We start from the raw sequence: 11,453 nt of genomic DNA, 5'->3' as shown, positions 1-11,453 counted from the left end.
TATCAGTTTTCCTGAGGCAGCCTTCATGCTGGGAAGCTACACTCAGACAGACTCAGGGTCTGGGGGTCTTTCTAATTTTCCTGAAAGCTTAGCTCCATCTGAACACATTCCTGACATTCAGCCCCACCCCTGCTTTGTGGTCCTAATCCATGTCTGAGTTTGGGCATCTTATCTGACGATGTCCTGCTTTTCCCTAATCCCTGTCTACACCAGCCCCTCTCTCTGCAGACATCAGGGCACAGGTCATCGTGGGGAAACTGAAGAGAGGATTTCAGTCTGGAGAAATCTCCTGGAAGAGCTTTTTAAAAACAGAGGCCCCTGGGCCTGACCTTGGGGACTCTGATTTAGGGGGCTGGGCAGGAGACTGCGAGTCTGGGGGCTGAACAAGAACAGGAGATTCTGCCACAGGTGGGCAATGGCAAAAATTCTGAGAAATCCCGGGAGGTGGGAAAGAGATTGGATCCCTCGGGCACCACCTCTGGGGCTCTGTTTCCTCCCCTGCAGAGCGGGGCAGGCAGCGTCCATAAGATCCCTACACATGGGGCCTGACACATGGTAAGTGTTCAGTGATTAGTGAGATCCCTACGGCCTTGGCCTCCTGCAACACGCCTCCAGTGGGGTGCCCCTGAGCTTTCCTGTGCCACAGAACAGAGGCCAAGTCACTTCCTGGGACCAGCAGTCAGACCTTGGTTTCTGTGAAGGGAAGACGGCCCGCTTTGAGGCTGTTGGCCGTGCTGTTTTATGGCACGACCGATTTCCTGGGAGGCTGGGTCAAGGCCGGCAGGTGGTGTGTGCGCGTGCGCAGAGCGGCTCCCTAGCTTCCCTCTGGGTTTCCCCAGCCGCACAGGCTGTTGTAAAAAAAAAAAACACCCCAAAAAACCCCCAACCCTTCCCAAGCTGGCTGGGTGATCCCACCAGGGCCAGGGTGACCAAGGCAGAGATGGCATTCCTAAGTGGCTTGTATGCCACCACCCAACCTCCAGCTCCTACTGGCACCAGCGCTCGGCTCGGTCCCCTGGGGACTCTGCCATGTCCGCTGCCTGCCTGCCCAGGCCAGTACTGCCACCCACATCTTACTCAGCTCTGGTCAGTGTCCGGCCGCTCTGAGAGGCCTGGAGGAATGGGGACGGTATCAGTCAAACACAGCCGAATTAAGAACCCGGTAGCACCAAATCCAACCCTGCTGTTCCGAGCAGCTGAAGTGACGCTTTGCATTATCTGCGTCAGTGAGTGAGGATGGATAACGGAACAGCAGGCCTGATTCTCCTGGAATACATGAGGATTTCTCCAGGGGGCTGTTCTTCCCCGGACAGGGGGAAGCTGTGAGGCATCCTGCCCCCACCCAGTGGCTGAACTGACTCCTAGCACCGGACGCTCACTCAGCTACTCTCCTGCTCAAGAACCTGCTGTGGCTGGACTGTGTGTCACGTCCAAACTGCCTCACCTTCTTAGTACATCAGCCTCACCCCACCCTACTCTCTCTGGCCCGTGCCCACCCAGCTCCTCACTTTGCGAGCATTCCAACCTCTGCATCTTTGGTTTTACTCTGCCTCCCACCTGGAATGACCTTGCTCTCAGCTGCTGTCATTTTCAAGACAGCCTCCCCGCTGAAGCCCTCCCTGACAACCCCAGCCCATTTGAGCTTTCCCTTCTCTTACCAGCCAGCATCAGACACCAAGTGCTGTATGTCCTCTGATTGAGTGTGTGGAGTGGGCACTGGAAGCAGATAAACATGACCTTGCTCCGTCCCTTCCTGGCTGGGTAATCCTGAGAGAGCTACTTCCCCTCTCTGAGCCTCAGTTTCTCCCCATCTATGGGAGGAAATAGTCGCTTTCACAGGACTGTGGTGTATAAAATACTTTTCACTCCCAGCTCACCCGGTCCAGTCCTCTCTTTTTACAGATGGGAGACTGAGGTTCAGTGAAATGCCCAGATCCATGTCTTCAGTTAATGACAAAAGCAAGGCTGCCACTCTGGAATCAGGGGCTCATCTGGTGGCAGGGTGCATCTTCCCTAGCAACAGGTGGCATCCTGTCCTTTGAATGCGGTTACATTACTTTCCCTGGCAAGAGTCTTCCATCCTTTGGTACCGTCTTGGAACTACAGGCGCCCAGGAGAGAGCCAGGAGTGGCCAAGGGCCCGGCACTGTCGGGGAGGGTTGAGGGGCAGGGTGGCCTGGGGCCCGGGCCCCTTCTGTGCCTCAGCCAGGTGTGAGGAAGAGCCGGGCAGAGGAGGGGGCTCCCGGTCTTCTGGAGATGAGCCCGATTCCAGAGGGGCGCAAGGCTAGTGACTGTACACCAGGGGGTGACAGAGAGCTCCCTGAGCAGCGGCAGTGTGGGGACCAACTAGAAAAGTGGGCAAAGTCCAGTTGATGCCATCTGAGCAGGAGGCACCACTGGTTAGTAAACAGCCACTGCCCCGAGTCCCTGAAGTGTTCCCTACGCTGCCATCATTTATTCTGATGGGCCTGACTACATCTTACCAGTTGATAGACAATATCGCCCCCCCAAAGGAGAAGGCTGCTGATTGTCAACAGTAGCTCATTTTGGGGGCTTCTGGAGCAGTTGGAGCGGAGGTGATGGCACGGCTCTGTCACCCAGCCTGGCCCTCTGAAGATCTGCTTGTCACACCCTCTTTAGAGCAGCTGGTCCCATTTCCACGGTGCCCTGGCCCGTGTTCACAAGGCAGCTTTCTCTCCTCAAGTACCAACTGTGTGCAGAGCAGCCGGAAACCTCTCTCACACTGCTGGGCAGGTGGGGCTGGCACTTGGGACGTTGGAGCCAGGAAAGGATTAGTAACCAGGCAGCGGGCGGTGGCTCAGAGCCGCCTGGGTGAGCAGCGAGGCCGGCCACTCCCTGCCGAGAAGCAAGCAAGAGGTGGTAGGGGGAGCTGCTCCAGCAGCAAGAGGCAGACGTCCACGTGCACCCCAAATGGTCACAGTGACATCTGTTGCCCTGAAATGGAGACCCACAGGGTCGGGGTAGCACCCTTACTGTTGAGAAGCGGGCACGTGGGCGCCCAGGACCACGGAGGACTCGGGGCCCTGGAGGGCGGATGGGCACACGTGCTGGCTAGCAGACACCAGCCTAGCGGCTTAGGACAGGAAGCCATCTGACAGGAAGCACTGAGTGCCAGATCCCTGTGGGGCCCCCAGAGCAGTTGTGGGGAGGGGTGCAGGTGGACGAGACAGAGTTAATCTGAAGAGCATCAGGGCAGCTCCCTCCAGAAGGTGACCTTGTGTACTCGGACAGCTGTCACCCGTGCTGGGCATCTTTGGGGCACAAAGGGCGGCCGGCTGGGCCAAGGCCGGTCAGTTCTGGGGAAACCGGCCAAGGCCTTCCCTGTGGCTTGCTCTGCTCCCCCACCCCCTTCCTGGGGAGGCATGCTCTCTCCTCTAATCCCTTCCCTTTGCATCTCAGGCTCTGGAGAACAGGTGAGTGATAGGCTGGCCCACGCTGGATGCTCTCTCAGACTACCGAGGAGCCTTAGCTGGCCACCTGCGACCCTCATCTTCCCCACTGGTCAGTCTCCCATGGACAAAGGGATAGGTCCTGAGATGAGATATCCCTGCTTTCCCCTCTTCAGATTCCCTGCCTCTTCCTTCTATATAAAGAATCCTGACTGGATGTGAGTAGGAGCCCATTTGCATGGAGATTAGTTGATCAGGATAAGGTCATCGTTCCTGAGGCTTTAACTGGGGGTCCATGAGCACTCCGGAACCCCCACACTCCCACTGTCACAGCCCACCGAATGCCCGGACCCCCTTCCCCTGGCCCAGGTGAGCTGAGTGCACCGGCCAAATCCCTGCTCCTGACGCCTCCTGCAGAGGCACCGAATGCCAAGTTCTGAGCCACTTCCAAATCACTTCTGTCATTGCCCGTGCTTCTGATAAGCCAGAGCTGGAAAGGCCACATGGACTTTAGTGTTCTCCATGTGTTTCCTTAGCTCTGGGCCTTCTATGACCCTGAAGGGGGTCCCTTAGAAGAGCATCACAGGTCACTTGACAAGTTCCAAGGGTGCCAATGTCTCTCTCTTGGAACTTACAGAGAACAAGGGTCATTTTATAACTAAAGTGTTTATTTCCATTCAATTCACTAACCAATTGGTCCACTCAGGTGCCTGCGTTTGCTCATAGGAGGGAGACTGGCCAGACCCCTTGGCGGATGGGTTTTCCTATGGCCAAGACCCTTCCAATCTGGGCAGCGGTCCGGAGGAGGGAAGCGGGTGGGAGAGCAACCACGCACTTTCTCCTTGGGAGGAAAGGCGCATGCCTGGACGTCTCTGAGGGTGATGCTCTGGAGGCTGGGATATCACAGTGAAAGAGCCTGGGCCTCCGATGCAGCCGGGTTTAGGCTCCCAGAGGGGTAACTGGGCTCTGGCCATCGGAGGGCATTCAGGAACCTCAAAGGGGCCTATTTGCCTGGAAAGTACTGGATATACTAGGGCAGGAGAGTGGACAAGTGGGTGGAGGATTCTGGCTCTGCAGCCTCAGAGCCTGTACTTCCTGCTCAAACTGTTGCTTTCAAAAACAGTCCTGGGGGAGGGGATGCTGCTCCACCTTGGCCCCCACCTCTGCCCAAATCTCAGTCTGTGAATGGCCCAGATGGCCCTGTGGCAGTTGGCTTTGGTGAGGCCTGGCAGCGGGTGGGAACTCTATTCAGGGAGAGGAGGGAAGGGTGTCAATGAAAACCATATAAAAATCCAGAAATGTGCATATAAAATCTCGCCCTTGGTGTATTGCCTAAGTCAGTAAGCAGAAAGCACCTTCTTCCTGGAGAAGGATCAAGTCCTCAAAAGGTAGGAAATGTCAAAGTGTCACTTCATTGTCATTAAAAAAAAAACCCCAACAAACAAACCCCCAAACCAAATTCACCCCTGACCAAAATACCCCCAGTCCACGGATCGCTGTAAACAAACCCAGATGCAGGATCCACCCTCCTCAGTGGCAGTCGTAGCTGATGGCAGTCACTGCAGCGTCAGTCCTCCAGGTGGGGGCTGTCGGGAGTGGGCACTCAGCGGGCCGGGCCACCGGCTGTGGGCGTGACGCGGACGTGGAGCCGCCGACCTGGGGGGTGGCCAGCCTCAGGAAGGCTGGCCTTTCTGGTGTCCCTGTGTGCTCCCTGACCCAGGAAGACAGGAGTCCCTTTTCAGCCCCATGAGCCAACAGGAGAAGCAAGTCTCTTTCACTGGAGTTTCTAAAATATTCTCCAAAGATGAGAAAATTCTTCTGTTTGCCCAGTGGCAGCAGGAGTGGATGTTCCCAGAGTGGTGCCCAGTGGCTGCCCGTCTGTCTGCCGGGCACATGGCTGTTGAGCAAAGCTTGAAGGAGCAGCCTGGGGACAGGAGAGGAGGGTGGCCCTGGTCTCTCCCCTTCACATTTATTTTCCTGAAAGTGTTCCTTGGCTCCGGCCAGGTCGCCTCCCCAGAGGGAGCTGGAGAGAAACTGCTTCTGGTCTCCAACTGGACAAATCGCACGACTCTCCCGAGCCCTTTTCCCCCCCCAAGAACAATGATCGCTTTCCTTAAGAGAATCCTCTTTAAAAAATATTCCTTGTATTTCCCCGCCCCCTCCCAGGATCTATTTTCTTTTGCCCCCATTCCCATTTTTTTTCCATCATCTGAGTTCCACGTGTTCTTGGTGACGTCTGGTGGCTGGCACGCTGCTTGGTTCTTCCTGTTGCTGTGGCCTCCTGGCAGGTGGCTGACCCTTCAGTGGTCAGAGAACCAGGGGGGCCAGCGTGTGGGGGGGAGGGGGCAGGGCCTGGAGGAAGAGGTGAGCCGAGGTTGGTGAACGTCAAACCTCCACAGACTGGATCTGGTTCATCTGTGCCCGCATCACTTGGATACTGTTCAGGATTTTTTTCTGGTGGCCAGCCAAGGTGACCCCAACCCGGAGAATGTCCCTTTGGGAGAGAAGCATGTGTGTTAGGGAAATGTGGGGGTGGAGGGGACTTCGGGCCAGGTGGAGAGCTGTCTGGGCCTCTCCTGGGGTTTCCTGCCAAAGAGGGTAAGGGAAGGGGGGAGGGGCGTGGGGGAGTGGGCAGGCTTCCCGAGCTGAAGTGAGGGACTATGTGAGGTAGAAGGGGCCCGTGGCTAGAGTCAGGGCACCTAGATGCGCTTGTCCCCTCTGCTTTGGGGAAGGGGAAGGGAACCTGCATTTACTCCTTTGGCCTGTATCTCCTCTGGTCTTCCTACAAACCCCCAGTTTTACAGAGGAAAAAACTGGGGCTGAGGGAGGTTCTGTGATTTGCCCAAGATCACACAGCCAGTAGGTGGAAGGCAGGCCTGGGTGTTGATGGGAATGTGACTCCAAAGTTGGCCGGTGTGATCACTCCTTGGTCCCCATATTCCTGCTGGGACTTTGTCTATTTTTCATTTTCTGGGGCCCCCCACTTGGTAGGGTGAGTGCAGGCAGCTAGGCACTTACTCCATCATCATCTGTGAGACGACATCGAAGGAGGTGAAGCCAGCGTTGGCGAAGCTCTCCTTGTACTGCCCCATCTTGATGGCCTCCAGCCACTCGTCCACTGTGTTAAAGCTGGTGTAGTCCGGGATCGTGCGGTCGAGCAGCGGCAGGTTGATCCTAGGGTGGGGTGGGCAACAGAGACGGTGGGTCAGGGCACATGCGGGGACGGGGGTAAGGAAAAGGATGGGCTGCCGCTGTACCTGCACGTGTGCATCCATCAGCGTGAACACAGGTGAGTGTGTATGCATGTACTTCTGTGTGGGTAGGTGTGCATTTGAACCCGTGCAAATGTGCACACATGTATGTGTATGAGAAAGCTGGGCGACCTGGAAAGTCTGGGGAAGTCTCTGTAGGGACTGCTGAGAGGCTGGCCCATGGGTGAGGCGGGACACCCCCTTTACACTTCTGGTTTCAGCAGGAGGGAGCTCAGCTGGACTAAGTGCTGGTTGTTCCCTGTCTCTGCCTCCAATGCCATTCTCCAACCTTGTGCACCCTGGTTGTGCCATAGGAAGCTGTCTTGTGGACCACATCTCCAAAGTTCAGACAAAGCTAGTCCATTAATGGGAACGACTTCCTGGCTGGCTCTGAGTGAAATGACCCTCATTAGACTAAAAGCTCACAGTACTTGTATCTGGAGAGTCCGGAGCCGCTGACTCAGGGTCAAGGTGAGAAGCGACAGGTAGAGGCGGACACAAAGATCTGTTGGCCACAAGAACTTGGCAGGTGAAGGGCTTGGGCCCAAAAAGTCTCTGGACACAGCCAGCCCTGGACCCTGAGGACATCTGACTGGACACCTGCCCCTCAGAATCCCTGTGTGAGTGAGGGACCCGGAAAGTGGAGGATCATGGGTGGGGCCTGTGGCAGCGCCCAAGCAAGGCAGTGGTGGCTACAGGCCAGTGTGGGGGGTGAGTACACACTGTGCGCTCAGGTCCCTATGGATGTGTGTAAGTGTGGGTCTGAGAATGGGTGTGTGTCCCTGTGTTAGAGTGTGTGTGTGTGTGTGTGTGTGTGTGTGTGAACATAAGCATGAGCATTTGGGCCCATGTTCATGGATATGATTAGAACTATGTTCTTGTGTGTGTGCATATGTGTAGGACTATGTTCTTGTGTGTGCGTGGCTGTGTCAAAGAGGACCCAAACGCAAGTCGGAGAGTACAGGTTTGAGTGTGTGGGTAGTTAGGGAGGAAACTTGGTGATGAGTAAACCTATTCACCAACGAAGATTCTGCTAATTTTATCAATGGTGTCCCATCTGACCATGCTTTAAAAGTGCTTCCCCGACCACCCAGCAGGCACTGTGTCCTGCACTCCTCTGCACTCAAGGGAGTATGGACGCCCAGCAAACTATCCTTCCCCGCCTCACTTAGGCAGAGCATCTGCCTGCAGCAGGGGGAGCTGGGGTGGGAGGGTATTTGCAGAGGCTAAGGGCCAGCTGCAGCAGGGCCATACAGAGAGAGGGCAGGGCCAGGCCATACCCGGAGGAGAGGGGCGCCATGGCTTTGAGGCTGTTGGGGTTGCGGATCATCTTGTCCAGCGTGTTGACGATCTGACCGAACTTGGGCCGGTGGTTGCGGTCCTTCTGCCAGCAGTCCAGCATGAGCTGGTGCAGGGCGCTTGGGCAGTCCATGGGCGGTGGCAGCCGGTAGTCCTGCTCTATGGCATTGATTACCTGGGGACAACACAAGCGCTGAGTGGGGCTGGGCGGGTGGGTAAGAGCATCTGCCCTCCGGCCTGGCCTATCTTGCCCCCAGTGCGCTTCAGAACACGCCTCTTTGGTTGCCCTCCACCTCTTCCAGGCAGCCCCAGGGATGCACCTCACCTGGGTGGCCACCAGGGATAGATAGCATCAATCTGACCCGGCGGCTGGGGGCTTGCCTCCCCCTGCCCCAATATTGGGACATGAGAGCTCCAGAACCCTGCACTAGCTTCCCAGGACCTACCCTCCCTCCTGCCTCTGAGCCCTCTCCTGGCTTTGATGGTACTGAGGACTCCTCCTGCTGACGCTTGACCCCAGAGTGACCACACTCTTGATTTTAGTGCCATTTACAACTCCAAGTGAGAGACACCTTCCTTGTCAGGCCTCATAGCACAGCCTTGTACCCCCTTCCCATTTCCCCCAACTGGCTCCTCTGTCAGGGAAAAAGGAGCTCCAACGCCCCCTCCGATCTGTCCCCCCATCAGGGCCAGACTCATCTTCCCAGCTTGACGGTGGGGGGGCAGGGGGTCACCCTCCCTATTCAAGAAGCTTCTTCAAGTACTCCTTACTCTGCATTGTTGTAAATTGGAATGCCTCAAGTTGACTTTCAAACACCCCATTGCTGAACCTCACCAACATTTCCAACCAGCTTTCCTCTCCACTGCTCCCCAACCCAACCCCCCCTCACCCCACTGCTGGGCCACGGCTCAGGCTGCTTCTTCCACTGGGATCCCTCACGCCTGCAAGTCCCGCACTGTGTGAGTGCCCTGTCCCATGAAGGCTTCCTGGCTGATCTTGCCCACGCTGCTCTTGCCTCTACACCTGCCTTCTCCAGTTTAGCACCTGATTATAACAGTTCCTGATAACTCCATCTGGTTCCTGGTATAATCATATTGCCCCCAAATTAAACACCTAAGTGGCAGACATAGTCTCATTCAGGGCTGGCCACGAGGTGAATACATCCTAAAGATCTGCTGATTTGTTGATGGACTTTTCCTACTCCTGACCCCTGGAAAGTCCTGTGCAGACAGGACCCGTGCAGGGCCTGAATCAGATCTGGGCCCTGCCCTGGCCTGGGATCTCAGAGCCCTTGCTCCCACTCTCCCGGAGATGACCGAAAGACCAGGAATGCTAGATCCTCCCCTCCATGATTGGCTGGTCAGAGAGGTGCTTTCTCGGTGACTTACATCCTGGTTGGTCATGTCCCAGTACGGCCGCTCCCCGTAGGACATCACCTCCCACATGACGATACCGTAGCTCCACACGTCGCTGGCTGAGGTGAACTTCCGGTACTGAATGGCTTCTGGGGCCGTCCAGCGGATGGGGATCTTCCCACCCTGTGCAACAGAACGAGGAGGGTTGAGAGGTGGGAGGCTGACCAGTCTGGCTTCTGCTCTCAATACACGTGCTTCTACCACGTTCCCTGCGCGGCACGACTCATGTGAAGCATCTCAGTTCCCCAAACTCTTCTCACTGCTTCCGACCTCCAGGCATTTGCATGTGCTATTCCTCTAAAAGCATGAAGGGCCTTTTCCCACTCTGCCTTCTGGAAACCTCCTTCTCATCTTTTAAGTCCCTCTGAAGTCTTTCCTTAAGTCCCAAAGAGGTGCTCGCTCTGTTTAATCCTACAGCTGGGCCCTATATCTCTCCATCAAGGAGGCGCTTCTCACGCAGAGCAGTGCTTGGGTCCTTTGCTCCTCGCCTTGCTCCGACTGCACTACCTCCGAGCTCTTTGAGGGCAGAGACTGCGTCCTATTCCTTTCTGTTTAAAACCCTTCAACACCTCTAACTGCTTTCAGGAGAGGGTTGTGAGCGTGGGCATTCAGGATCTCTGAGATCTGGCCCTGCCTATCCTCCCACGTTCTTGCTCACCACCTTTCCTCTCACAGCCTGTATTCCAGTGTCACTTTGCCATGAGAACATGACCTCTGACAAGCTTTTACTGGCCCTTCAGTTTTCAGCTTGGGCATCATCATCCCTTCTAGGAAGCCTTTCTCTGCCTCCAAAAGCTGGTGTCCTGGTCAACCACAGCCCTGCCACTTCATGTTGCTCTGTACATGTGTCCCCAGCACCCGGTGAGCTTCAAGAGGTCAGGAATCATGTTTATGTCCCTGTATCTGCAGGCCCAGCACAGCGTCAGCAGGAGCAGGTGTCCATGAAAACGCATGGCAGGGAGAGATGGATATGTACGCCCTTTTTCCTGACAGTTTCTAATGTTTCCCACCTCCATCTTACCAGGGCACTGGTGTAGGTGGGGTCCGAGGTATCATCCTCCAGAAAGCGCGAGAGGCCAAAGTCAGACACCTTGCAGACCAGGTTGCTGTTGACGAGGATGTTGCGGGCGGCCAGGTCGCGGTGGACGTAGTTCATGTCTGCCAGGTACTTCATGCCAGCTGCGATGCCCCGCAGCATGCCCACCAGCTGGATGACCGTGAACTGCCCATCGTTTTGCTTCAGGAAGGGTGGAGAAAGTGCAGAATAAATGGAAGGGCATGAATTGGACTCTGGATCACCTTCACAATGGTCAACGAGGACCCTGCCACCCTGGTCTAGGCTCCATGTGGGAAGGGCTCAGGTGCTTGGAGACCATGGGTACAGGAGAGAACAGACTCAGGGTGGTGGAGAGATCACAGACTGTGCAGCAGACACAGCTGGTTTCAATCTGCCTCTACCCCTTGCTAGCTATGCGACCTTGGACAAGTGACCTAGTCTCTCTGAGTCTCAGGTTCCTCATCTGTGTGTTAAATGGGGATAAGTGACATCCACCTCCCAGTGGAATCTGAGTTAAAAGAGAGGGTGCATGGAAGGGGCCTGGTACATACTAGGCGCTTGAAAAATATTTGCTAAACGGCAATGGGTCCAATGGCGTGCTTCTGACTCCTGGTCAGCGTTCTTAGTCTGTCTGGTTGACTGCGACCTCCTAGGGGGCCTGAAACATTCCTGTTGGCCCTGTGCTCTGAACTCCTCCCTCTGGCCTATACTGCTTTGGAGGAATTCAAAATCCAGTGAAAATTCTGGACCAGAGGTCAAGAGACCTGGCCCTCTGGACGACCCTGGGCAAACTCCTTCTTTGAACCTCATTTTTCTCTTGTGCATAATGAGAAGGCTGTCTGAGAGCAGAGATGGCAACAGCGTTCAGGTTCCATGCCAGCTCTGATCAACTGGTTGTGGTTTCCTGGATTGAGAAGGATTCTGAGATTTGCTTTGTGTGTGGTTGGAAAGACTTCTGGGGTTTATTAGCAATGCCTGCTGTGGGTAAGGGAATGGAAAGTGGCAACATGCCAGCCATTCC

The 11,453-nt window shown here is 55.7% G+C and overlaps 1 protein-coding gene across 1 annotated transcript in view; it reads right to left on the bottom strand.

Moving 5' to 3' along the window:
- Window positions 1-5,523: 5,523 nt before the first annotated feature.
- The window catches only part of EPHB2 (EPH receptor B2), a 169,827-nt gene continuing 163,897 nt past the window's right edge, over window positions 5,524-11,453 (bottom strand). Inside the window, exons 12-16 of the mRNA XM_054571462.1 lie at window positions 10,397-10,612; window positions 9,349-9,498; window positions 7,941-8,134; window positions 6,428-6,583; window positions 5,524-5,903 (exon numbers count right to left, since the gene is read on the bottom strand). Coding sequence (XP_054427437.1) covers window positions 5,795-5,903; window positions 6,428-6,583; window positions 7,941-8,134; window positions 9,349-9,498; window positions 10,397-10,612 — 825 coding nt within the window. The 3' untranslated portion in view covers window positions 5,524-5,794. The remainder of the gene's footprint in view (window positions 5,904-6,427; window positions 6,584-7,940; window positions 8,135-9,348; window positions 9,499-10,396; window positions 10,613-11,453) is intronic.

The sequence above is a fragment of the Pteronotus mesoamericanus genome, unplaced genomic scaffold, assembly GCF_021234165.1.
Source record: "Pteronotus mesoamericanus isolate MK-2021 breed Mesoamerican mustached bat unplaced genomic scaffold, CSHL_Meso_final contig_221, whole genome shotgun sequence".
Classification (NCBI taxonomy): domain Eukaryota; kingdom Metazoa; phylum Chordata; class Mammalia; order Chiroptera; family Mormoopidae; genus Pteronotus; species Pteronotus mesoamericanus.
This window is presented reverse-complemented; position numbering and strand designations above follow the sequence as displayed.